The 27,810-nt window shown below is 46.9% G+C and overlaps 1 protein-coding gene and 1 pseudogene across 9 annotated transcripts; one reads left to right on the forward strand and one right to left on the reverse strand.

Annotated features, from left to right (window-relative positions):
• The first annotated feature begins 6,508 nt into the window (after nucleotides 1-6,508).
• On the forward strand, nucleotides 6,509-27,810 carry C1QTNF2 (C1q and TNF related 2). 9 transcript variants are annotated; one of them, XM_015063865.3, is made up of 6 exons: nucleotides 6,528-6,654; nucleotides 6,979-7,122; nucleotides 15,925-16,000; nucleotides 16,771-16,850; nucleotides 23,092-23,344; nucleotides 27,039-27,810. In XM_015063865.3, the coding sequence occupies exons 4-6, from the start codon at nucleotides 16,806-16,808 to the stop codon at nucleotides 27,650-27,652; spliced, it is 912 nt and encodes a 303-aa protein (XP_014919351.1). In that variant the 5' UTR covers nucleotides 6,528-6,654; nucleotides 6,979-7,122; nucleotides 15,925-16,000; nucleotides 16,771-16,805; the 3' UTR covers nucleotides 27,653-27,810. The 9 variants fall into 9 exon arrangements, with proteins under 9 accessions (XP_014919350.3, XP_014919351.1, XP_014919352.1 ...); XM_015063867.3 differs by having other exon boundaries at nucleotides 6,622-6,654; nucleotides 7,024-7,122; XM_015063866.3 differs by lacking the exon at nucleotides 15,925-16,000.
• On the reverse strand, nucleotides 9,691-11,038 carry LOC113593095 (surfeit locus protein 2-like; annotated as a pseudogene).

The raw sequence follows: 27,810 nt of genomic DNA on the forward strand, positions 1-27,810 counted from the left end.
GGGTTTGAGCCCCACATTGGGCTCTGTGCTGAGAGCTCAGAGCCTGGAGCCTGCTTTGGATTCTGTGTCTCCCTCTCTCTCTGACTCTCCCTTGCTCACACTCTGTCTCTCTCTCTCATAAATAAACATTAAAAAAAAATTTTTTTTAAGTCAAATTATTCGAGGAGTGCCTGGGTGGCTCATTCGGCTAAGTGTCCAACTCTTGCTTTCAGCTTAGGTCATGATCTCACGGTTCATGAGTTTGAGCCCTGCATCTGGCTCCACGCTGACAGTGCAGAATCTGCTTGGGACTCTCTCTCTCCCTCCCTCTCTCTCTGCCCCTCCCCCACTCTCTCTCTCTCCCCAAATAAATAAATAAACTTTGGGGGGAAAAAAAAGATTGGGACCCACCTTACATTTATTAAAAAAAAAAAAAGCCAAATTTTCCCATACTGTGAAAAATAACTCTTCCTCTTAACAGTGTTTTCCAGTTCCCCTCCCCAGAGACAACTTCTTGGGTCACAATGTTTTGTCTATCTTTCTTGAGACAGATTATGCTTATACATCCTTGTGTGTTTGTGTGCATTTTCCTCACCTTTTTTTCTTTTAACTTGGATGATAGCAAACTATACACACTGTTCTGCTCCTTGTTTTTCCCCCTAAACAACGTACCTTGCAGATAATTCCATAGTAGTACATAGAGCTCTGCCTCTAGGTACGTATGCATAATGATTAACTATTTAATTAGCTTATTTAATTAGTTCCTTATGGCTAGCCATTTAGATTGTTTAAGTCTTTTATTAGTTCAAACACAGTTGCAATGAACAACTTCATGCACACTTCCAGGATGAGTTGTGGAAATAAAACAGCTGTGTCAAAAATAAACTGTATTTTCAATTTTTACAGATCTACAAACTTTCCTTGCAGTTCAGCTATCATCTTGTCTGATTCTAAGTGACATAGTACCCAGGGCAGCCAACACTCACTCCAACATCACGATCTTTCTGTGGAATGGCAGCAAGTTCTCTCTTTCAGAAGCTGTCTCCCCAGTGCTGCCACATTAGCAAGACCCCATCTGGAATTATCTCATCCTGGAGAACTCCACAGCCCCAAAGCCCCTTGTTGAAAGTAAACATTGACAATCTGGGTCTTGGCCATTAGCTATTTGGAATGATTCATTAATCATTTTTAACCCTCTTTTGTTTTTTGTTTTTTGTTTTTAATTTTTTTTTTAATGTTTATTTATTTTTGAGACAGAGCATGAACGGGGGAGGGTCAGAGAGAGGGAGACACAGAATCTGAAACAGGCTCCAGGCTCTAAGCTGTCAGCACAGAGCCCGACGCGGGGCTCAAACTCACGGACCGTAAGATCATGACCTGAGCCGAAGCCGGCCGCTCAACCGACTGAGCCACCCAGGCACCCCTAACCCTCTTTTGTACCAAAATTGGAGAAAGGAAAGGGTGGAAGAAAAGGTAAAAAGAAAGGCCAGGAATGCCTACATTTTAATCATGGATGGAAGTCAAAAGATTGTGGACTTTCTTTGTCTTGATTCCACAACTCACTACCACAAGTCACTGAAGGACTCTGCCCTCTTTGTCTGCATGAAGACATGAAATGAAATGAAAACCAAAGACCAAATTATTCCTCAGGACCTTCCCTCCTTTGAAGATTCAGATGCAGTGTAGCTCAGGGGCGCTTGTTCTCCCAAGTTCGCCATATTGAAAAGGCAAGAGATTTCACAAATCTGTACGTGATTAATGTCCAAATGGGTGGTACAGTTGAGAAGGCATTTAGACAGTGGTGTGCTGGTAATCAGGCTGCAGGCTGGGTTGAAGGAAGAGAGTCTTGATTTCTAGCCTTTGCTGATTTCTGTCTTGTAATTATTCCCATTATGACAATTACAAACTTAAGATACGTCACTTAACTCAGAATTGGAAAGGGAAGCACAGAATTGGCTGCTGTCTCCAGCTAACCACTAGTTAGGAATTCAAAGAAAGCATTTTCTTCAGACTGTTCTGTGTTGAGAGGCCCTTCATGAAAGAGAAGAGATTTGGGGATGCCTGGGTGGCTCAGTTGGTTGGGCATCCAACTTCGGCTCAGGTCATGATCTTGGGGTTTGTGAGTTTGAGCCCTGTGTTGGGCTCTGTGCTGACAGCTCAGACCCTGGAGCCTGCTTCAGCTTCTGTGTCTCCCTCTCTCTCTGCACCTCCCCCACTTGTGTTCTGTCTCTCTCAAAAATAACATTTAAAAAAATTAAGAAAGAGAAGAGATTTGAAGTAGGCACTGAAGGATACTGCTGTAGGAGTCTTCCCATGGTAAGTGACAGGAACAATTCACACCAGCTTAAAGAAAGAGAATGTGAGAATGTGAATGTTGTAGCACAATATCTGCACAAAGGTTTTCAATAATGTAGTCAGAGCACTCCTCCCATCTTTCAGTTCTTACATCTGCTTCTATTTGTATATTGATGTCATGGACTCCTCCTTCAAGCAGGCTCCCTCCAAATGGCAGAAAAAATGGCTAGTGCAGCCCAGGGCTGTATCCTTACAATTAACAATTAAAAAGAAAAGCAGTACTCCTTTATAGAAATCACATGGAAATACTGATTATCTCTGCTTGAGTCTCATGCCCACCATTTGGACTTTTAACTGGGCACAAAAGGAAGGTGTACCTGGTCCACATGCCCCTGCCCCTGCAGCTAGAGGGCAGGGAGAGTACTAAGATGGACCACTTTTTCTCTACTGCCCAATACACATGAGAATCACCCAAATAGAATTCCCCAATGGACAGAGGAATAATGGGCAGGTAAAAGCCATGAATCTCTAGTAGACATATGGGTAAGGTTGTGGAGAGGCAGAAGAGGGGTGCTAGTTAGAGGGAATTGCATAAATGGAGGTACAGACACATAAAACTTGAAGGAGTAGTTGGGAGTCTGCAAAAAGATGACTCTGACCAAAGCAGAGCTACCCATAGGGCAGTAGTTCTCAATGGAGGGCGATTTTACCCACCTTGGGATATTTGGCAATGTCTGGAGATATTTTTGGCTGTCACAACTGGAGGTGGAAGGATTGCTGCTATCATCTGTAGAGTAGAAGACAAAGATCCTGCTAAACATCCTACAATGCACAGGATAGTCCCCCCAGTGAAGACTTACTGAGCCTCAGATGTAAGTAGTGCAGAGATTGAGAGATCCTGACACAGGAAAAATAGAAGTGTCTAGGAAGATGTCAAACCACAGAGGCTTCCAGTTAGTGAGGCTACAGAAAGGCTGACGGGTTGAGGATTTATCCTATGACCATTGCACAGGGAAGTATTATAAAGGTGTTGGGAACAGCTAGTGTAGCTCTTACATACAGGTCCTTCTGCCCTGTGCCTCTCTCACTCCTCCTTCGCCACCTTTGCATGGCTGGCTCGTTTTCATCCTTCATAACTCAGCTTAGATGTCACCTATTCATGAGATCTTCCCAGACCCCCCAGTGAAGTAAATTCTCTCATGGGACTCTACACCACTGTTCTCTCCCATGGTTCATGGTTCCCTCTTCTTTTCCTTCATAACTCTTTTTTTTAATGTTTATTTATTTATTTTGAGAGGAGAGAAAAAGTGGAGGAGGGGCAGAGAGAGAAGGGGGAGAGGGGGCACTCATGTGCCTTCTCTGACACTCTCAGCACCTGTGGTTCACAGCATGACGTATCAGGGCTCTTGTGAAGGCACACAACTGTAGCTATTTTAAGAAAACACACATTAATAAAGAGAATCAAGGAAATTCAGAATCCTTGCAGAGCAAGTTCTGGCCTGGTGCTCCGAGAATGATTCCCAGAACACTACACAGTACTGACCCCCCAAGGAAGCTACTATTCCTACCACAATCTGGAAGCTGGCATTCAGGGAGTCGCCGGCCCAGTCTCTAGCTACAGGAATACACAGTTTGGGGTGTAATCTGGGACTAGGAGTTACTGCCCACACTCCAGGGCCATAATACATATGCTAGCTCACCACCAGCACAATGGATCCCTCTCAGACTGATGCCTCCTTTCCCCCAGACTCAATTGTTTTTCTTAACTCAATTTTGAATTCAGGTTTACACAAGTGCACAGGACTGGCTAAACATAAATTACAATGGGAACCCCAGCAGTAGAAACATTGGGAAGTGAGTTTTTAGCTTTCCAGCCTCTGTAGTATAGGAAGACACACCAAGAAAGGTTTGGACAGATGTGGAACAAGCCAATCTCCCACCTGGCACATGGCTGCCCCTGCTGGTTTGTAAGCACTCTATGGCCATAAATGTCACAATGTCACTCATCTTCTCAATATGCTGAGCATGTTCTCCAAACATGAATAGTGTTATGGAATGAATTGAACTGAACCAAACAAACAGGAAAATCCTCATTTTGTACACTGTATGTTTCCTGCAGCGCTTGTTGCATTATGCCTCTTAGACCAATTTGTGTTGATTCATTTTCCCTATAGACCAGAAGTTCACTTCTTTGTCCTCACACTCATAATAGGTAACAAATGTTTGCCGATGAATTAAAGGCAGAAACAGGCTAGAGGAGGAAGTTCTGAGTGCCATTTCAGCTTCAGGCAGCTCCTGCAGCTCCTGGAACAACCATTTCATGAACTTTTTGGATTTCCTGCCACATGAAGTCATCACCACTAGGCTCCTAGGTTTCAGGTCTCCTCCATAAGTTGGAAGAACATCCGCTCCCATTCACTCAGCCAGGAAACATCCATTAAGTGCTTCCCTGGTACTGAGTGTGGCACCACTGCCTCTTCCTGTGCTTCTCTCTAACCATTTCCTTACCGACAAGAGCGTGTCAGGAATTTCAACCTCTGTGGCAGTGGAGCCCCATGGGTAACACATGGAGATTCCTACTCTACCCTAGAGTCTTTTAGGTTGAGAATGGCATCCATGCATCATTCAAAGGAGGGTTTCCTTACCTTTTCTGATTCCTGAAATATGTAGAAACAAACCAAGGTACCCAGAGGGAGTGGTGGACAGAGGTCCCCTTTCCAGCCATCTATGAATCAACACACTAAACCCTATTTCATAGGTCATCTTTCCTTTGTTTAGACCTCATACTTCCCCTACTCCCAGACAAGTCTCAATTCTCCCTCAGGGCTCAACCCAGGCCTTCCTCTGAACACCCAGGTTTATATTCAGTGTTTTCCTTCTCTGTAACACTCATTTCACTTGTAGCCACTTGTGTCACCCCTACTAGACTCTAAGCTCCATGAGGACAGGCACCAAACCTATTTGGTTTATCTCCACATCTCCAGCACCTAACTCATAACACATAACCGATATTATCAACTGTTTGTTGAATGAATATCTGTTGAGCCCACTAACTTTCATCCTCAGACAATATTTATGTAATGTTAGTAATAATTCTCTACATAGTTCAGTGGCTTATCAAACACCTGTATGGGTGAGTGTCCCAACTTTGGGGCGAAAGAGAATACAATAATATAATCATTACTCTCTACTTTTCAGAAAATAAAACACCATCCATCAAGTACTGATTTGACTTAGGTGGTGGAATCCGCAGAGGTCAAATGCATACCTGCATTAAAATTCTGAATGTGGGTCATGTATCATCTGCTAACCAGATGCTCTGACAGCTGAGTGAAATAGTGGTAGCTTGTAGAAAAGAACAGTGGAAAGAACAGGAAAAAGTTAAAGCCAGACCTCTATGATTTTTCTTTCCTCCGGTATCTGCTTGCAACCTAAACAGATCACTCTGTCTATTCTGAGACACTCAGCAATTTGACTCCAGGCCAGAGAGTTTGTGGAGCCAGTGAGCCTTTGCTTCCAAGAGGAGGGAGATGAGGGCTGAAACACAGGGGCACTATTATGTACATGCACACTCACATCTGGACAAATCTACACCAAGGCATGTGTACATATACAAAGTGAGCCACTGCACAAACAGGTGCCACACAGAAAATCATGCACATACACACTGATATGTGGTTGTGCACACTCATACACACATTTAAACATGTACCCAACACACAGATATCCAGCCACTGATGTGTACACCCAGCAAATGAAGTACACTTCAGTTATACACGGAGCTGCAATCTTGGACATGTGCTTATAAACGCACATACAGGAGCCTTGATGCACGTTTGGACACATGCGCTTATGAATGCACACACATACAACTAAACATGCACACACGATTCATAATCACTCTCAACTCGGTACACTCGCCTCGGTACACCGAGGAATTTACGCTGCTATAAGCTGTCACGCCCACAAGCATGCTCTGATCCACAGCCAGATGAATGCTCACGTGAAAGCAATACAGATGTCTCTTGAGACACAGGCACAAGTACCCACACCCTTGCAATCGCCTGAGTAGCAATCACTCTCGTGCATGTAAACCTTCAAATACACTGACAAGCTCTACACACAGACATGCATTGACACACTCAAGTTGTCACCAGCGCTGAAATTTTTTCCAAACCGATGCGGCTGCCAGAAGGAGAGCTCCGAGCTGCTCCTTTGGCCCACGTGACCGGGAACCAAATGCTCCCGCCCATGACGGGATGGGAAAAGTATGCCTGGGGCGGGCGCTGGCCGAGCTGCTGCGGCAGGAGGCTGGGACGCGGCGCAGCGCCGATAGCTTCGTGGCTCCGGAAGCCCCTGGACGTGGCCGAGACTGCTAGGGTGAGTATCGGCGAGCTACCCGAGCTGCCCGCGCCCCCACCTCCGACGCCCTCCCGCGGGGTCGGAAAGCGCTGGTGGGAGGGGAAGGATCCGGTGCTGGAGAGGGGACATGGGCGTGTCCGCGGCAGGGAGGTGGAGAGCTGCAAACGTCCCCTCTTTGCAGGCCGGGCAGCCCCGGGATTCCCAGCTCCTGACCTCTGCCTTATGAATTATAACATGAATTAACATGTGCTGAGCGCTTACTGTATGCCAGGCTCTGTGCTCAATGGCTTACCTGTTGATAGTAATATCTCTACCATTGATTGAGCGCCTATTTTGTGCCAGGCTCTGCCAGCCCTCTGGTGTGCTGTTTCATTTCCATGACGACAGGTTATCCCCAGCTGCAAAAGAGGAACCAGGCTCAGGGACGTTAATGACTTACTCAAGACTGCACAGCTAGTAACTGGTGGTAAAGGGGATTGAACCCTGGTAAGTCTCAGTCCAATGCCCCAAGCTAACCATCATAGTTGTTATTTATGGAGTGCGTGATCTCATTTATATTAATTAAATATGTATGTAGATGGGCAAACTGAGTTCAAAAGGTACTAAATGGCAAGCTGAGGTTTGCACCCAATTCTTTACAACTCTCTTCACCCTCCCTCTTCCCTCAAACTACTTGTCTCCAAGCCTTGTCTTACTGTGTTCTTATTTCTCCAACCCACTGATGCGGTCCTGTTCCAGGACTGTATCTCTCAGCTGAAGGACTGCAATGGCCCCAGTGGTCTCTCAGTCCGCTTCTCTCCCCCAGCACCACAAAGCCTTTGCACAATTTCAGCATCCTCTACTCTTTGGCCACAAGACTCTCCTACCTGAACCCTTCAAAATTTCCCCATCTTAGACCCGCCATCTCCCAGAGACCTTGTTGATCCTACCCAGACCTGTCCCTACCCCCACCCAACCAGCAGCAATAGCAACAAATCCTGCATACGTCAGCCCATGGCTGATGCTCAGTTAGCATTGTTCAAAGTCTGTCCTCTCCTCTCCCCACCCCCTTCTGCCCCCTCCCCTGTCTGCACAGTTCTTTCCTGATTTACTCTGTTATCTGGTAATTGTATCCATTAAGTCCACTTCCAACTGCTAACTCCTCAGACCCCCCACACCTCTCAGAACATCACTACTACCCTTCATTCTGACGCATCAAGTGTGCCACTGAGTTTGCTTCTTCCCAAATGTCTGACTTCTCCCCATCTCCTAGCAGGGACACCAAACTTGCCTACCTTCTGATCCTTAAATGTTAGGGTTACATTTTGTTTTAAATGACATAAAACTAACAACGCTCATCACAATTCAGACAGTACAACAAAGGGGGGGGAGTGAAAAGTAAAAGCCCACACACCTGCTCCTAATTCTGAGAGGTAACCTGTTTATCAAGAAGCTGTGTCCTTTCACAAATTCTCTGTGTGTGTGTGTGTGTGTGTGTGTGTCCCTTTTTTTTTTTTTTTTTTTTTTTTTAGCTCAAGGAGAATCATCCTTTACAGTCCATGCTGCAACTTGCCTTTTTCACTTTGTGTATGTTGGCCGTCTTTCCATCTGCACGTCTGGACTTACTTTGTTCTCATAAAGGCATCACAGTGTGTCATTGTACAAGTAAATTGAGGTCTCTTCCACAAGTCTGGGGTCATCTCTGAAGCTATTCTGCCTCCATCAAATAGTCAGCAGGTTCCCCCAGGAAGTGACTGCTTTCTCGGCAAATCCCTCTTCTTCCCTATCTTGCTCCTCCTCATCCGTTGATTGGACATAGGGGACTGAACCTTCCTTCCTACAGTACCAGGCTCTAGTGCTGTCTGCTCCCAAATGTTCAGCATAGGCTGATAGTCCATGTACACGCTCACGGCTTCCCTCACCCTTCCCCCCATCAGAGGCTTGCCAGCTGGGTTTGCCTCTGTGAGATGAACTCCTGCATAAAGCAGATTTCGGCTCAAATTCTATTCTAGGTTTACTTTTGAAAGGAATTCTATGCCAAGTCTTTTTCCAAGGAAATAATCCTCCTTGGATTTGTGCATTGCTGTGAATGGCTTACCTCTATTAACACACACGTGCACGTGCGCACACACACACATACACACACATAGCTGCCCTGTTAGTTAAGGCTTTATGCTCATGGGTCCTGTGCCCAGCGCATGGTAGAGGGACATGAGCCCTGGTCCCTGAGTCAGCAGGCTTGGGTCCCCTCCCAGCTTTAACTGGGAAAAAATGACTTCACTTTTCTGAGCCCTGTTTTCTCTTCTGCCAAGTGAGGATGATAGTATTAGCCTTACTGAAGTGTAAAGACAGTAAAAGGAAAAAAGGAACATCAAAGCTTTGAAATCAGAACACATAACATACATGGAGAACACCCTTTTCCTCTAGGCCACAGGTTGCCAGCTCAGATGCCAGCAGGGGCCGCGTGTGACACCGAAGTAAGCAGAATGCATGTCGTTTGGGAGTGGCAAGGACTGTGGGCACAGAATGTAGGTCCTATGTAGTGGTCTGCTAGGGCGGCCATCACAATACCACAGACAGGTGACTTAACAGAAAGTTATTCTCAGAGTTCCAGAGGCTAGAAGTCCACGACCAAGGTGAGGGCCAGTCTGGTTCCTTCTGAGGCCTCTCCCCTTGACTCGCAGATGGCCACCTTCTCTCTGTCCCTCACATGGTCATACCTCTGTGTGCTGTGTCCTAATCTCCTTATAAGGATGCCAGTCATAGTGGATTAGGGCTCATCTGTAGGACTTTATTTTCCTTTACCTCTTTAAAGGCCCAATCCCCAAATATATAGCCCCATTCTGAGGTTCTGGGGGCTAGGACTTCAACATATGAATTTGGGGGAACACATTTCAGCCCGTAACACTTCATCTCAAAGGGCAGTCAATTGGTGCCCTGCCAAATGTTTTTCAAGGAAATAATCCAGATTCTCAAGAACATCTGGAAATCTTGATTTATTTTTTATTTTTTGCTTTCTCCAACAACCTTTCATTAACCTGTTTAAAAGTGCTGAAGCTCTTAGGTTTATGGTGATGGCTTTTTAAATATTTTTTTAATGTTTAATTATTTTTGAGAGAGACAGAGAGACAGAGAGACAGAGAGAGAGAGAGAACAAGTGGGGGGGGGCAGAGAGAGAGGGGGACAGAAGATCCGAAGCAGGCTCCACGCTGACAGCACAGAGCCTGATGTGGGGCTCAAACTCATGAACTGTGAGATCGTGACCTGAGCCAATGTTGGGGAGGCTCAACCAACCGAGCCACCCCAGGTGCCCCAAGTTTATGGTGATGACTTTTGAACTTCCGTGAGCCCATTGAGCTTCCATTGAGCTCTTCTCCCAGTGCTTGAGAACCCTGTCCCTGTCTACTTCCATCTCTTCTCTGGCCCCAGGGCTCTTCTCCCCTGGATTCCTTGGCTTCTCACCCTCCTCCTCTGGCAAAAAGTCGTCGGTGCTGTCCCCATGCTCAGTCCCTCCCAGGTCCTTTCTCGTGAACAACTCAGGCAGGTGCAGGTGTGTCGTGCTGTCCTCGCTGTCGCTCACAGCTGCTCCGTGATCGCTGGACATGGGTTCCCAGAAGGCTTCTCTCGGACGGGGTGGCCCGGAGCTATGCATCTGGTCTCCCTCCTTTTCCTTTTGTGCAAGAGGCAGGCAGACGGGCACACATTCCATGCGCTGCTCCTGGCACTCTTCGCACAGCTCTCTGGTACCGCTGGCACTGGGTAGGCCTGAACGGGTGCTCCAGGGACTTGTTGATGTGCTGCAGGGTGAGTTTGCAGAACAGCTGGGGTGGGTTCTTGGTGCTGGGCATGATATGCAGTTCGGGGAGGTGCAGGCCAGCTGCCCGTATTTCTTGCCACAGGTGTAGATCTGGTGCTCAGGCAGAAGGCAGGGCAGCTCTTGCCGGTGAGAGAGCATTCCCTTGCAGGCACCAGGCTCCAGCCAGACTCTGATGCCCTTGCCCAGAAATCTTGATTTTAAGATAAGACCTCCCACGGTTTACACTGACAACAATTTCAAATGAAAAACAAAACCAAAAAAGCATCAGTCAGTGGTTTACCTAAGGCCACCGATAAGCCTCAGGTCTAGATTATCATTCCCTCAGTGGCAGGGCCATCCTCCCTAGCTTTTTTATTTTTACTTTTTTAAGTTTTATGTATCCATTTTGAAAGGGGGTGGGGAGGGGCAGAGAGAGAAAGAGAGAGAAACCCAAGCAGGCCCTGGGATCATGACCTGAGCCGAAACCATAACCTGAGCCACTCAACAGACTGAGCCACCCAGGTGCCACATTCCTCCCCAGCTTTTTAATGCCTTCCAACCAGAGGTCAGTGCACACTGCAGTGTTAATAAAGAGCTGTTTGCTGAATGAGTAAATTCAAAGTTTATAATCCTGTTTAAAGTAGGTTACACATAGGGGCAGCTGGGTGGCTCAGTGGGTTAAGTGTCCGACTTCAGCTCAGGTCATGATCTCATGGTTCGTGGGTTTGAGCCCAGTGTCAAGCTCTATGCTGACAGCTCAGACCCTGGAGCCTCCTTCGGATTCTGTGTGTGTCTCTCTCTGCCCCTCCTTCACTTGTGTGCCTGTGCTCTCTCACTCTCACTCTTGCTCTCTCTCCCTCTTAAAATAAATAAATAAACTTTAAAGTAGGTCACACATACAGAAATCCTGGACCTTTGCATTTGTGCTTTGTTGTAAAATCATATCAGCTGTTATGACTGCCTTCCAGCTGTTTACCCCAAAGTTCCCAATCGTTCAACTCCCCATGCTCACACTTTACAGAGGAGGAAGCAGAAGACCCAGGTCTGCTCAGTTAGCCTCCCATAATATTGTTATATCGTATCTCACATTGTTTTCACTTATTATCATTGTATCAGAATACTACTACCATTAAGGAGTGCTTACTGTCACCTGGTTACTGCATTATCTCATTTGATGTTCACAATTATTCTACCAGAGAGGTGTGAGAGATCTAATAACTCAGGGAGACATGCCTAAAGACCTCAAACAATTCAAACTTATGTAACTCAAAATGCAGATATTTCTGTTTACCTATTAGAATAATGCTGTCATGTGGCTCTGGCAGAAGCACGGTTTACAATTTACAATTTACAATTCACACTGCCTTCCAGGGTTCTTGACAAACTTTTAATTTGGGGATTTTGAATTATTTCAGATTTTACACATAAAATGAAACAATAAATATTTTTCTATCATGCTTTTTCAAATTCAAATGGTTTAAACAAGACTATGTAGTGTGTTTTTTTTCCATCTTACACATAAGGAAACTGAGGCCCAGAGGGGTTAAAAAACAAAGGTCAAACATCTATAACATGACTCCTAAGCACCAGACCAGCTCTGTGCTTCTTGAAGGCCAGCCCCGTGTCAGGTCTTTAGAGTTACTGTGAATACCTGTCAGGGCCTGACTGGGACTAACTCCATGGAGACAGAAAGCCCAGAGAAGTCAAGGACAACTTGGCCTTTCCTCCCTAGCCCTTCAGAGTTCAGAATTTGTTCCTCTCCCTCAGCTCCTGGGTCTTCAAGTGTGGTGCCTTCTATACTATTCCAAGGGATCATCTAGCCCCCAAATTTCCTTCCCTTGCCTTCTGCATGGTTCTGGATGCCCTTTGGAGAGATAGCTTGTTTTAAAGACAATGGAGGTTCAAGGCTTGCTTTCCAAATGATCACACAGGTGTGCCAGGCTGGACCCTCAGTATAACCAGACCATGTGCCCTATGAGAGTGACAGTCACATCTTTTCATCTCCGGAACCTCAGTGTCTGGTCTCATAGGCGATAAGAGTAAGTGACACCATTTACTGAGCATCCATGTGCCAAGCCATGGTACCAAGCACCTGACACCCCATTTGGCCTCCTGTCACTTGATGAGCTGAGCACTATCCCATCGATTCACCTCTTTGTATTACGGAGCATGAACACACCAGATAGCTCAGTGACATGGGGCCAAGGCAGACAGCCCCATCCCTCCCTCAGGACATTGCGTCAGGGAGCAAAGGTCAAGCCTCCTCTCTTTTGGTGGCAACTGACAGAAACACAACACAAACCACCTTAAATGAAAATGGAGAAATAGAAGAAGGCAGGGGCTCCGCCTGAAATGCCACAGGACTCAGAGGTCAGGCTGTTTTTCTTCATGAGTTCAGTTGCAGTTGGTGACAATTACAATTTTAAACAAGGTCTTAATTTTTGAGTCATGCTTTATTTTCAATATCCATTATCTTGTTTGATCTTCAGAAGGAGAAGAAATAACAATAATAGCTAATGCTCTTGTATCCCTTATCACATGCCAAGCGTTGTTCTAGGAACATTCTAACCTCATAACAACCTTCTAAGGTAGGTACTATTATTATTGTCCCCATTTTGGAGAGGAGGAGGCTGAGAGAGATAGAAGAAGTAATATGTAACAGGTCCCACAGCTGGTTCATGGGATCTCAACTCAAGCGGCTGTGTATTGAGCTGATACAGTAGCCACCACGTGGCAGGTGAGCACTTGAAATGTGGCCAGTCTGAATTCAGATGTGCTGCAAGTGTAAAATACACACCGGGACTCCAACACTGTGTGCTAGTTTACAAATATGAAATGCCTCATTAATAATTTTTACACTGATTACATGTTGAGATGATATTTGAGATCTATTAGGCTACATAAAATATTAAAATTAATTTCACTGCTGCTTTTTACCTTTTGAACATGGCAATGAGACCCATTCTGAACGGTGGCCGCACATCATATTCCTACTGGATAGCGCTGCTCAAACACGCTCCCCAGCACTCCGGCCTGCCACTTGAAGGCTGGCCCTCAGGACAAGCTGGATACAGGGCTCGGAACACCCTCAGGCCTCCTTCCCTCCCCTCACATCTGGCACATCAGCTGCATTTTTCTAGCTCACTGGAGTCCTTGGTCTCCATGGCAGAAAACAACTGTGGGCAGCTCCAAAGTTGATGGCTTTGTTCCCCCATCACACAGGCAGCTGAGGCCCAATGTGAAGCAGCCGGGGGCCGGGGTCACGGACGGGCCCCTTGCCCACCACATCACATCACATGCCACGTTGGTTGGTTTGCAAGGGTTTGGGTGTGTATAGCAGAAGGTCTACCTCTGGTGTGAGCACAGTGGTCGCCAGGCTGACTTCCCGTGTGCCTTCGGCAGGGCAAGCCCTGCAAGATCCTGGCTCCTGGGATCTCGTTAGGTCGTGCTTTGTCCTCAGATCTCTTCTTCTACACTGAGCCAGAAGCGGGGAGTGGAGGAGGAAGAAAACAGCAGATAAAATAGTTTCTGGGGCTTCTTGGCAAGTGGACCCCATACCTTTTAACCTTCTGCGTTAGGCTCTGGCTGCTGGCGTGCTTCCAAATCCCAGGAAAGGGGCCTTTTCCGTGCACCGTGTGCAGAGCTGCTGCCAGCCCCTCTCCTCCAGGCCGTCTGTCAGCTTTTCGGAGAAGCTGGAGAGGGCTGTTTGCAATTTGCTTCCTGGAATTCAGGGAGGGCATGGGGTGTTTTTCATTATAGAATTCTCACTCCCATCAAAGGGAAGTTTCAGGGAGCTTCAGCCTCAAGCAAGCCCCACCCCATTGCAGCCACCAGCCCTTCCCTTTTAACCCCAGAGTCTAGGAGAATTGCTAGCTGGGTGGGATTCACATACCCTCCCCGGCCCAGAACTCCCCCAAACACTCCAGGGGCTCCTAGTGGGAGGTCGGAACTGCTTGCTCTTAGTTCAGAGACAGGCGGTGGCAATTACAACTTCGGGCTCTAACTTTGGTATCATGTTTGCTTTCAACATTCGCTACCTCATTTGATTCTCAGAACAGCGCTGTAAGGTAGACAGTGTGAGTGTTACTACCTCCATTTTATAGGTGAGGAAATGGAAGCTCAAATACAAGGACATGACTTCCTATGGTCACATAACCAGTAAGTTACAAGACTAGGGCTGGGACCCACATCTTCCGATCCAAAACCGGTCATCTCTCCCTATTTCCTTCACTGGCCAAGTGTGGCTTTGTCATCTGCACAAAGCAAATGACAGTTGTGATCCTGTTGCCCTTGATTAGGAGTGTTTTGTTCAGGCTGTGGAACAACTCTGGGCTGAGCACGTCCTATGTGCGGGGCAGGCACAGTGCTGGGCTCTGGTAACATAATAAAGAGCAAGACAAGCAGGGCCTTGCTTTCCTGGACCTTCCACACCAGCGGGAAGACACAGTTAGTGGGTCGAGAAGCCAATATAATCACAACTTGATCCACGTGCTTTTGAAGGAAAAGCAAACCAGAGGTGGGTGAGATATTTTCGTTCTGCGACCAGGCAGGTCTCTCTGAGGAGACAGTAGTACAACTGAACCTTGAAGGATGAGGCAGGCAACTGTCTGTGGACTTCACAGGGAGGAGGTTAGGGTTGGGGCAGAGCTCACAGGAAGGAAGTTAAGGTTGGGGCAAAGTTCTCTCCAACTGCTAAACAGTTAGGGTCTGCACACTGGGCTCAAAGATTTGAGTACAGCACCTCATTGTTCCTATGAAACTCCAGGAGTTGGATATATTATTACTTCCATTAGAAAGTTGAAAAACTAAGTGGGTGGGTTTCCCATGGCTTGTTTTTTAATGTCTATTTATTCAGAGAGAGAGAGAGACAGACAGAGACAAAGACAGAGAGAGATGATCCACAGCTCGCTCTTTGCTGAGAACAGAGTCTGATATGGGGCTGGAACCTATGAACCATGAAATAATGACCTGAGCCAAACTTGGAAACTTAACCGACTGAGCCACCCAGTTGCCCCTGGTTTCCCGTTGCTCTTAATTGCAGAGTGTATTACTACCACTACCTGTCAGTGTGTCAAAACCTGACAACCAACAGGCCAGATTTATTTAAGCATAACATGTATCTTCCTGTCTCCCAGGCAAGATGACTCAGAATTCAGCAGCCTCGCTAAACACTCAGGACAGTGTCCCACTCCGGTGTGGTCAGCAGGACACCGATGTCCCCACTTGTGGCCCTTTTCTCGGCACAGTCTGGGCTGAGGGCCCTTGGGAGTGAACCAAGGGCTGATGTCCTGGGGGCCAAGGGCAGAAAAAAGGAGGAAGGCTCATCCCCCTACATTAGCTCCTAGTGTTTTCCTAGAACATGTGTATCTGAATCTTTGGCGACTTAACTGAGAGATGAGAAGCCCAGGGACTGAGCAAATTAAAACCAGACTGAAGAACTTCATCCAAGTTTAGTACCTCATGATTTCATTCTGGGAGGTTGACCTACTAATGTATCTTTTTTTCTATGACAGGAAGACTGTCATGCAGCCTTCTTACTCAGCTCCCACCAGAAAGGAGAATTTAGGAACTAAGATAGCTTTTAAAAAGGTGAGGAAGAACCAATACTTTTTTTCTCTCTGATCAATTGAACAGATACTTATGGAACACGTGCTGTGTGTAAAATGTTCTGCAAGCTCTCTCCCCAGAGTGAGGGTGGGGGCCCCCTGTGCTCTAGGAGGTCAGGAGGAACAAGGGATTAGAATTAGATCTAGTTTGGGTTGGAAAAACTGAGAAAGGGAGAAAATGTTTTTGAATCCAAGGACTCCTTTTGGATTTAGTCCATCGCCTTGTCTTCTCCTTGCTGTGGATTTTCTTGAGGGTAGAGTGTGGATCTCACTCATTAATCAGGAAAAGATTTCTCCAACACTCCCTGTGTGCAAGGAAGTTGGAAGACCTGGGGATATAGCAGGAACAGCTGGGGTCCCTGCTCCCATGGGGTTTCCACTTTACTAAGAGAGAAAACAGGCCCAGTAAGCAGGTTAACAAGCAAACACAATGAATACACATGCGTTGTTGTAAGGGCTAGAAAGACACAGACGAGCTGAAGTCCAGAGGGAGAGCTGTCTGAGAGGGCATGTCAGGGAAGGCCTTGGAGGAAGTGACATTTAAGCTGAAACATGAGGAATAAAGAACCAGGGAGCCAACAGGGTGTGGCTCCTAGGCTGGCAGAACAGAGCTTGGCCTAAAGGAGGTGGGGTGGCTAGGCAAGGGGGAGCAGGAGAGGCAGGGGGAGCTGGAACTGGGGCGGTGACAGCAAAGACCAGGTCATTTAGGGCCTTGTGGGCCACGTCAGGGTTTCCAATGTTTGCTATTTGCAGCCGGCAACAACTGGAGTAAGACCCTCCAGGAAGTGATGTGGCTGAGTTATGGTTTTGAACAGTCCTTCTGGCTTCACATGGTGAGTACGTTTTTGGGGGGGGGGGGGGGGCGGGGAGGGCGTGGAGGGAAGCAAGAGACCAGCAAGGAGACTCCTGCTGGGATTAAGCAAGGAGTGAGCCACTGGGGCTGGGGCTGTGCTTTGTGCTGGTTTTTTGGTTCAGCTCATGGGAACACCCTATTAACACTCCAAAGGGACTTGTTGATATCAGGGCCAAGGACCCCCAACCCCCACCCCATCACCTTGACTAAGCCACGTGTGGGCCTCTCAAAGGACAAGAGGTTTTTCCCAAGAATTGATTTCCTCAAGTATCCTGAGGAGAAAAAGCATCACTTCTACGTTTTCAGTCATGTATTATATATACACAGGTGTATATGTGTATGTGTGTGTTTACAGGTGTGTGTGTGTGTGTGTGTGTGTGTGTAAACTGATACGAAAGAAATCTCTCCATTGCTATGTGTGGCTTTGGCAAATGCTTCAAGGTCTCCTCTGTGATTCGGAATATTTAGGAGGAAAATCTAAGAAATGCTGACATAATGGAAAGCATTTGGGCATTAGGGTCAGCCAAACCCAAGTTCAAATATAACTTCTGCCATGAACTAGTTGTGTAAATATGAGCAAATTAGCCTCTCTGAGTTTCAGTTTCCTCTTATATAAAACACAAAAATAGCAGGGGGAAGGGAGAGAGGTGTAATAGATGAAGTGTAGTCTTCAGAATCCCTCAGACATGGGTTTGAACGTAGTCCCCGTTGCTCCAATTGTGTGACTTTGGGTAAATCATTTCACTTCTCGAAGCCTCTGTTTCTTCCTCTGAAAAATGGGACAATAAGTTTATCACCCTCATAAAATTTATTATAAATGCCAAATAAAATAATTCATGCAAAGAGCCTCACACAGTGCCTGGAACATTGTAGGTGTCTAATAAAGTCAGTTTACCTCTGCCTCAGTTTCCCTGTCTATAACTAAAGGGGTTGGTCTGTTGGGGCCCTCCTCAAGTTTCTAAATTTATTTAAAAGAGCTTGGAAGAGGTAACCTATCTGGATTCTTTGGGGGGCTCTGGCTCCCCTCCAAGCATCTAGCCCCCAGGTTTGCTTACCACCATAGTGTGGAGAGTAGGCATGGGGGCCAGACTCAGGAGGGTGAGAGCACTGTCTGGGAGCAGGACTTTTTGGAGCCTTGTTTTTCTTGGAGGTGTGCTAGAGGCAAAGAGTCTCTCCTCTCCCTCCAGAATCTAGTCTCCCCGCCTTCATTTCCAAAACAGTTCCTGGCTCAGACTGCGGGAACCACCAGCCTCCAGCTCTGAGAAATCCCTTCCTCCCTGCCTGTTCCAGAGCCCTGCTGCTCCACCCAGCCACTGGGGCCTGCTCTGGGCCAGCTGTCATCGAGCGAGATCCCCTGTTGTCCAAAGAGGCAGAGGTAGGCAGGACAGCAGACCCTGCTCCCTCTTTCTGGGCTTGTATGGCTGAGAGTGATCATCAGAAGAGAGAGGAGGGCTGCAAACTGAAACAGATGCTTCCTCTCTCTCCTTCCTCTCTCATCTAGCTGTCTCTCCTTCCTGCCTTTCTTCATCTAGCTGTTTGCACGACTCTCATCTGCCTGGGAGACTCACTCCCACCCACTTCCTTCCTCCCTGTCCCTGGTCCAAAATGTTTGCAGTTGCAACTTTTCCAAACCATTACAAACCTGCTTTGAGAATTGAGTTTCTCTTGTGGGCACCCAGATGTGTCACAGCTCACAAGTAACAATGACAGTTTTCCAAGACTCTCATCAAGCAGACCAGGAGAGGAGATAGAGATACCTGGGGCCTGGGAGCGTTGGGGACACGGTTCTCTGAAAGTACATCATGCATATGATACTTCCAGCATGTTCACCGGGTCTGCCAACCTCCTCTACTGTCATTTAGGCCAACCATGTTGAGTACATGTGACACCAGAGGCACATCAAACTGTAACTTGATTTTTGTCTCCTCTGCCCCTTTGTGATGAAGCCAGGGAAGCCCTGGCAATCCACTCCCATCAAATCCAATCTTCGATCTTTATTCAAAGGTGACACTTCCTCAGCAAAGATGTGAAGCTGGCAGGGCTACCCGCTCCCTTTCTCAGCTCACCCCTTTCCAGGCTGAAGGAAGGAGAGATAAGGGGACAGAAAGCAGGAAGGCTCTTCATGCTTCTTGGCAGAGACAGGGACTGAAATGCTCTGCCACTCTGGGCCTGGCAGACATTGAAGCTGCCTCTTTCGGGGGTGCCTTTTGCTGGCTCCCTGGGGTTGCCATATTGGACTCTGACTGTAACAGCCCTGAAGCGGGCACGCACATTCTCTGTTTGTTGGCAAGTCCAGGCCTCGCCCTTGGCCTCTGGCTTTCTGGTGTCTGCCCTGCATGGTTATTACTGCTGGGGCCCCTCACTTTCTGTCCAGACCCCTCTGGCCCAGGCTGGCTCCCACTGGGGAACGTCTACTGCCTTCCATCTCCTGGAGAGGCGAGAAGGCAATTGGCCCCCTTCCCATGCTCTCTTTCCCCTTTTGCCCAGCCAGTCTCTCACCTTCCAGCTTTCTCACACAGGCCTCAGAGGCACGGCCACTCTCCCTCCCCCTCCCAGGGACACAGGTCATATTTTAAAATCCTTGATCTGCCAAGAGCGCCAGGAGTCATGGAGTGGGCTCACACTGTTCCTTTGTCGATTCTTTGCTTTGGCCTGACCACTCCATTTAGCATACAGCCTCTCATGAGTCCTGGTGCCCAGGTGGAAGTTTTGATTGTAACACTCTCTTACACTTGCTCTCTAAGTTTTGCTTTTCCCCCTTCTTGGAGACAAGTTGCCCAGAGCTCACCTGTGCCCCAGTCCAGTTCTCCTTCTCCATGTGGGGCCTCAGGCCTTCCCTCCATTCCAGCAGATGCCCTTCCCCAGGGTCCTTGGTGCTGTGCTCCTGTCTGGGGCTTTCCAAGGTCTCTGTGCATATTTGGGGTGGGGGGGGAGGGCCTGCCCGAGAGTCTTTAAGAACGGGTGCGCAATGCCACAGATAACAGTGCTCTTGATTAAAAAGGGTTACTAGAAAGGGCTAGGGAGGCATTAAAGATAGTGAAATAATTTACCAGACTGAAATAATTTTCTTGACTTAATCAGGATTAAAGACATTTTAAAGACAATAACTTTGTTATTATATGACATAATGTTATTGAAAACAGCATCTAGTACTAAATCACCTCTCCCTGGCCAGGGCCCCATTATGACACCTGTCTAGAGAAACCATCTGAGGTCCAAACAAGGTGAGCCTTGGCTGGAACTAGAACAGCCCCTGCATCTGGGGCAGTACAGCACTGTGGTCTCCCCTCCTCTCCCTGGCAGAAGAGGCCTGGTTTTCTCTCCCCTTCATCTGTCCCCAGGGTTAAGGATTCTGGAGGGGCCAGGAGGACAGGTAGAGTCAGCCTGTTTCCAGAGGCAGCCTGAAGTCTGGACAGGCTCCTGGGACCAGGGCAAAGCAAGGTTGGAAGGAAAGGGAGGTTGAGGGCCCAGGAGGAGAGGGGGCCTGCCAGCACCACAGCACCTGTTGTTTGAAGGCTCTGGTTAGGTAGCCCAAAGCAGTGCAGTCACAGTGGAGCCAGCAAGGGTTACATATCTGCGAGAGGGCAGGGTGAAGTCTGAAAGGCTCAGCACCAGAGGTGAAGAGACCTGAGAGACCATCTAGTCTAGTGATTCTCAAAGTGGGTCCCTGAACTACCAGCAGCAGCATCACTCAGATACTCATTTATAATGCAAATCCTCCAGCCCCAGCCCAGACCTACTGAATCATAAACCCTGGGGGCGAGGCCCAGCAAGCCAGGTTTAAACAAGCCCTCCAGGTGAGCCTGACCCACGCAGAAGTGTGGGAACCACTGACCTAGTTCAAACCCCTTATTGCTCAGGTGGGAAAACAGACCCAGAGAGGGAAGAGGTCTTGCCTAAGGTGACAAAGCAAGCTACACTTTGGAGCTCATCCCCACGGGAAGAAATCATGCCTGGAAAGTTCGTTCTTGAGAGAGAGGCTGTTGATTGCAAAGTGACCGAGCCAATTTATTGAGAGATCTTGGTCAAGTTGCTTATTCCTGCTCTGGACCAAAGCATCTGCGTCTTTACGTGTGGGTCTGGGAGTGCATCATTTCCGAGCATATAACACTCTGGCTTCTGGTGATCATGCTACTGCAGCCACCAGCCTTGAGGACACAGTGCAAAATCAAAATACATTGAGACTTGTAACATTTCTTTAAAGATGACTTCCCATACCACTTTTCCAGGAAGCTCTTACAGTATGGGTGCCACCAAACTGAGGGATTTTTTTAAAATTGTTTTTAATTAAACAAAGAGAGAAAGACCTAGGATTCCTAAAACAGGAGATATAACCCAGGAGAGAGGCAAAGACGATCGCCACAATGATCATAAAGAAGAAGCTAGGATGGCAACTGGTTAGCATGTGTGGGGATCCAAACAGGAGGATGGGGGGCTCCGGGACTTCTATCATCAGGAAAATAAATGGAACAAATTATCTGATATATTTGATAGTGTGGAAAATAGTGACTTAGGGAACTAAGCCAAAGAAAAAATTAAGTTAATATCTCCAGTAAGGAAAAAATGTACAAGAAAGGACATATAATTATAGTACAGTGCTTAGCTTAGCAATAAACAATACTCATAATAATCCAGAGTGTAAATTTTGATTTTATCACAAATTATATTTTAACTACATGAGGGAGAAGAAATCGGGGCTAGGGTGTTGGGAGGGGGCATATTCTTCATCTATCATAAATGAAATTCAGAAGATAATGTCTAAAATTGATAAATAAGGGGCACCTGACTGGCTCAGTTGATACAGCATGCAACTCTTGATCTCAGGGTTGTGAGTTCAAGCCCCATGTTGGGCGTGCTGCCTACTTAATTAAAAACTTTTGCGGGGGGTGCCTGAATGGCTCAGTCACTTAAGCAACCGATTCTTAATTTTGGCTCAGGTTCGTGATTTCGAGCCCCACATTGGGGGCTGGCAGCACAGAGCCTGCTTGGAATCTCTCTTTCTCCCTCCTCTCTCTGCCTCTCCCCTGCTCGTGCTCGCTTGCTCACTCTCTCAAAATAAATAAACATTTAAAAATTTAAAATAGTCTTTAAATAAAAATAAAAACTTTTTTTGATAAATAAAAAACCATATACACAAGAAGAAATAGCTGAAAGGATTTGGGGTGGGGTGTGAGGTTAAGGATAGGTAGGACTGGAGATCACAGTTTTATGCTGTGTGTGACTTATAATATTATTTGACTTCACAAACAATGTAAGTGTATTATTTCACTTAATTCTTTTTTTAATTTTTTAATGTTTATTTTTGAGAGAGAGACAGACAGAGCACAGGCTGGGGAGGGGTAGAGAAAGAGGGAGACACAGAACCCGAAGCAGGCTCCAGGCTCTGAGCTGTCAGCACAGAGCCCGAGGTGGAGCTCGAACTCACAAACCACGAGATCATGACCTGAGTCAAAGTTGGACATTTAACTGACTGAGCCACCCAGGTGTCCCTTCATTTAATTCTTAAAAAAAAAAAAAGTATGCATTATAGCCTGCAGCAAAGGGGCACACACTGTGAATCTGGCCCGTCTGGCTCAAACCCCAGCCCTGTCACGTGCTAATTGCAGGAGTTAGGCTTGTTGTTAAAATTTCTGGGCATCCACTGCCTCACCTGTGTCTCTCTGGCAAGGATGCTCTGAGGTAAGTAACGTACAGAAAGCACTTAGCCCATGCCTGGTGGCAGGAAGCACTTAGAAGAGAGGCTGCTACCATGACCTGCCGTGCTGCTCGGGTCTGGGGCACCTTGACTCAGAACCAGAGCCTCAGTGCTCACCCGGCCATGTGCTACCCTGAGTCCCCCTGGAGAAGCAGCATAGTTGCAAATCATCACCTACAATTCAAAGTATTTCTACTTGTGCCACGGATTCGAATGAAATCCTAGCTTGTTTCTTTCTGCCTACTGCTCCTCCCAATTGGCCTGACTGGGCCATTAGGTCCTACCTCTGTTTCAGCTACACTGAAGGACAGCAGTGCGATGATGAGTGCCTCACCCCCAAGACTTCTCCAAAGTGTATTCTGCGTCCGTGACTCGGTTCATCCAAATATGTCCTCAAGACATGAGAACACTGTCCAGCCACTTGTATATGATAGAGGAGAGAGTCTCTTCCGGCCGCCTCCCCTCCTCCTCTGGTTTCCTTTCTGACTGACCACCAATCAGCTCACAGCTCTTTTGCCTTCCACAGGTGACCACCATGATCCCTTGGGTATTCTTGGCCTGTGCCCTCCCTTGTGCAGCTGACCCGCTGCTTGGTGCCTTCGCCCGCAGGGACTTCCAAAAGGGCTCCCCTCAACTTGTCTGCAGCCTGCCTGGCCCCCAAGGCCCGCCTGGCCCCCCGGGAGCCCCAGGGCCCTCAGGAATGGTGGGAAGAATGGGCTTTCCTGGAAAAGATGGCCAGGATGGCCAGGATGGGGACCGGGGGGACAGCGGAGAGGAAGGTAAGAGGCCCAGTGCCTGTCTCTCCTATTCCTGCCTGGGGTTGACATCCTCTGGCACAGAGGGAGTTTAGTTATGAAAACCGGTGTGAATCCCATTTCATTATAAACCAAATTAATGTCTTTTTAAAAAACAGAGCAGTGTATTCTCCTGAAAGGAACAGTAGGTATCAGATCTTGTGTTCCTTCGCCAGCTGCACCATTGACTTGCTGAGTTGCTTTAAGCAAGTCTCCTGATATATGATTCAGAACACCTTTGGCTGCAAGTGACAGAACTCAATTCATAGCCTTGAATGGAATTTATTGGCTCATGCAACCAGGAAGTTCAGGAGCCAAGCTTCAGCAATGGCTGGGTCTGGGAGCTCAAAGCTGTTTTCAAGGCTCTGCTTATCTGTGTGTGTGGGTTTTGTTTTCACAAAGGCTGGAAGTTTTGAAATGGCTACCAATGGGCTCAAGTCTAACTCTTCATGGTTTGATCCACAGAGCAAATCTCAGCATGACTAATCCTTCTAAATCGTATAGGTATCCCGGACCACCAATCCTTTTGGCCATGGAGGTGAGGTACTACGATCTTCCAGGACTGGGTCATGTGCCCACCCCTGGTGTGTGTGAGTGGGTGGTGAGTTGGTCATTGTGGTTGAAAGCCTTGCTGGGACCACACGAAGTCATGAAGGAGGAGATGCCAGGCAGCCAGCAGACTGGACAGTCTCTACAGGCCCTTTCAGCCTTGACATTCTTTGTCTCAGAACTTTCAATGTCAGCAACATCCCTAAATGTATGTTTTAAGCAGTAGGGGAATCATAATAACTTTTATTTGTATGGCATTTTAACGTTGACAAAGCACTTTTGAGTATGCTGCTCCACTGATTGTCCATACCATGCTATGAAGGAGGTATTCTTACTATCCCCATGTTAGAGATGAGGAAACTGAGGGTCAAGGGTGATTAAGTTGAGAACAGCACGTCATGGCTGCGAGACCTGAACTCTGGAAACAAACTTGGGGACCTGTTTTGGTGAATTAGTTAACCTTTCTTCATTCCTCAGCTGCTTCATCTCTAAAATAGAGATGATAACAGCACCTACCCCACAGGGGTCTGATGATGATAAAATATGACGTGTGAGGCATCAGCCTCAAGTAGATGTACAATAAATGGTCATCTCCCCTTAATTGATTGCTGAGATCATGTAATAGGCTGGTACCTGACTCCAAATCTAGACCTTCTCCTACCATACTAAATTAACTCCTCCAAAGCACCTCCTTCCCCACAGAATAACTATATAAATAATGGTAATGGCTTTGACTTGGGGAGGTATCACAGTGTGTCAAGCACTCATGTCATGGTATCCCATTCCATGGGATACCCCAGTGGTAGCTTCAGTCTGGACTAGTGCTCCAAGCAGGGCCAGACCGAGTTTTCCCTGACATTCATCTTACAGGTCCCAGAGGTGAGAGGGTATCTCTGCTATTGACTTTTTCTCCTTGATCAAGAGCCATGAGGATATAGGCTTGGCCATCTCTCCTGCCCATGCAGAGAGTCTCTGCTGAGAATTAAGGCAACACACCAAGGAAGGTGGTGTTAAGAGACAGAGTCCTGACCTGCAAAGCTGGGCCACTCTGGGACAAGTACAGGATATCATCCAACCACCTCTCCCTGACATACACATACAAATCCATCTCCAAAAAGGTCTTAAAAAGTAAAACCAGCTTTTCTTGAAGTTTCTTGAAAAGGTATCAAGAAGGAGGTACACCACATAACACACTGTAGAACTTCCTGATAAGCTTTCTTATCTATTTGTCTCACCCCAAAATCTCCAATTCAAAATGACTCAGTCTTTATTCCTCCTCACCTTTCTCCCTCTATTAAAGCAATAAGTTTTGCTTATTTTTATTTTTTCATGGGACAGTTTTATAATCTGACTTTTTCCCCATGTAAAATTTTTTGAATTACAAGTAATACACAAATAAATTCTTATGGTAATATATTCAAACAATACAAATAAAGCAAGAGAGCTCCTTAATTCCTACCCTTCTCATCTTCTTCTCACTTTCCAGAGGTAATTACTATTAATTGGATAGATGTATATCCTTCCTGGCCTTTTTCTACATAATTTATATATGTGCATAGTAATACCAGGCATTCATTGCCAGGCCCTTAACATAAGCAATCTGCTCCTGAAAATTAAATGAGAAATTTCAGTGATAAAATGCTCTTTGGGAATCTATTTCCCAATTACGTAAAATAGGAAAAATTTAAATGCATTACATGTTAACTCAAAAGTTTAAGACACAGTAAAATGCCTACATATATGCATATAAGAAGCAAAGTACCTTTTTAGAATGAAAAATGCCTACAGCATTGCTTTTTGATCACCCAGTTCATTTGGTGGTTACAAACAGTCACCTGCGTACAATAATACTAGGATGACTTCTGGCACCAGCAAACTTCAGAAGCAGGCCCTCGATTAACATTCAGCAAACTTCAAACACCTACACCCAATTCTGCCAGTCTACCAATTGTACCAATTATACAATTGTATTTAGATATGACTCAAATCTTTACCCACTTTTGTTTTGTTTAAAATGATGTATTGAATTTAGGGGACATAAATAGACATGTTTCCTGTATAATCATTAGCCAAAAATACTGTATTGAGAGAAATGCACATGTTATGAAATCTGGGTATAAAAAACCAAGGGTCATTCTACAGGGAAACATTACTTGGGGAATGTTCTTCAGGATATGCCAACTATATTCTGTGAGTGTTTACTATGGGCCAGCAACTCTCCTATGCACTTAAATGTTGTAGAACTAGTTCGTGTTGTGGTTTCCTTTCAACAAAAAAGTTTCAGTCACCTGCTTTTTCCTCTCAACAGTGTACTTTAGAGAAGTTTTCAAATAGTACACATAAATCGCCTCACTTTTTTAAAACTCCTGTATAGAATTGCACAGTATGGGTAGACCATAATTTTGGAATCATTTCTCTTTGAATGTTTATTTATTTTGGGGGAAGAGAGAGAGCATTTACAAGCCGGGGAAGGGCAGAGAGACAGGGACTGAAGACCTGAAGCAAGCTCTGTGCTGACAGCAGAGAACCTGATGTGGGGCTCAAACTCACGAACTGTGAGATCATGACCTGAACTGAAGTCGGATGCTCAACCAACTGAGCCACCCAGGTGCCCCATGAATCATTCTCTTTGGACAGGCATTTAGTTGTCCCTAGTTTTGCTATTATAAACAGTGCTGCACTTAAACTCTTGCACTATGGACAGGGACCTTGTGTACTAGGCAGGGCTCTTACTAAGATTGATATGTTGAAGTCAAGAGGCTTCTTCCAATTCTTTTGTCAACCCATTTCCAGCACAGCCCATCGAAGGACTGGTCTGGCAGGCAAATCAGACTCTTCCCTAGAAGGCAGGGAGAAGGAAAGGGGTGAACTGTTATAAGTTATTCTTTTTTGCCCTGATCTACAGTGGTTCTGGAGGGTAAGTATCACCATTCCCATTTTCCAGATAAGACTGGGAGAAGTGCCCCAGGTTATACCAGCAGGATTTGCATCCATTTCTATGTGACTCCAAAGCCTTCTTGCTCTTTCCATTACCCAAAGGCTCCTGCTCCAAGGATGGAAAGCCAAGGCCCACAGCCTCTGCCTAGTTCTGTGAAGGCCCCTCCATAACACCAGCTGCTCTGTCTTCCAGGTCCACCTGGCCGGACAGGTAACCGGGGAAAGCCAGGACCAAAGGGCAAAGCCGGGGCCATTGGGCGGGCCGGTCCTCGCGGCCCCAAGGGGGTCAGTGGTGCCCCGGGGAAGCACGGCACACCAGGAAAGAAGGGGCCTAAGGGCAGGAAGGGGGAGCCGGGCCTCCCAGGCCCCTGCAGCTGCGGCAGTGGCCACGCCAAGTCTGCCTTCTCAGTGGCAGTGACCAAGAGCTACCCAAGGGAGAGGCTGCCCATCAAGTTTGACAAGATCCTGATGAACGAGGGCGGCCACTACAACGCATCCAGTGGCAAGTTCGTCTGTGGCGTGCCGGGGATCTACTACTTCACCTACGATATCACCCTGGCCAACAAGCACCTGGCCATCGGCCTGGTGCACAATGGCCAGTACCGCATCCGGACCTTCGATGCCAACACGGGCAACCATGATGTGGCCTCGGGCTCCACCATCCTGGCTCTGAAGCAGGGTGATGAGGTCTGGCTGCAGATCTTCTACTCAGAGCAGAATGGGCTTTTCTACGACCCTTACTGGACCGATAGCCTCTTCACAGGCTTCCTCATCTATGCCGACCAGGACAACCCCAATGAGGTATAGACAGGCAGGTGTTGGGTCTCCAGGGAGGTAACCAGATCGTGGACTTCCAGAATAAGACCCCTCAACTCTCTTCTGAGTGGGAGTGGGACCTCCCAGCCTCGGACATTCCTCCTCTGCCCATTGTTTCCTCCATCATTAAATCCAAGCTTTTTTATTCA

Source organism: Acinonyx jubatus, chromosome A1, assembly GCF_027475565.1.
Source record: "Acinonyx jubatus isolate Ajub_Pintada_27869175 chromosome A1, VMU_Ajub_asm_v1.0, whole genome shotgun sequence".
Taxonomy (NCBI): Eukaryota; Metazoa; Chordata; class Mammalia; order Carnivora; family Felidae; genus Acinonyx; species Acinonyx jubatus.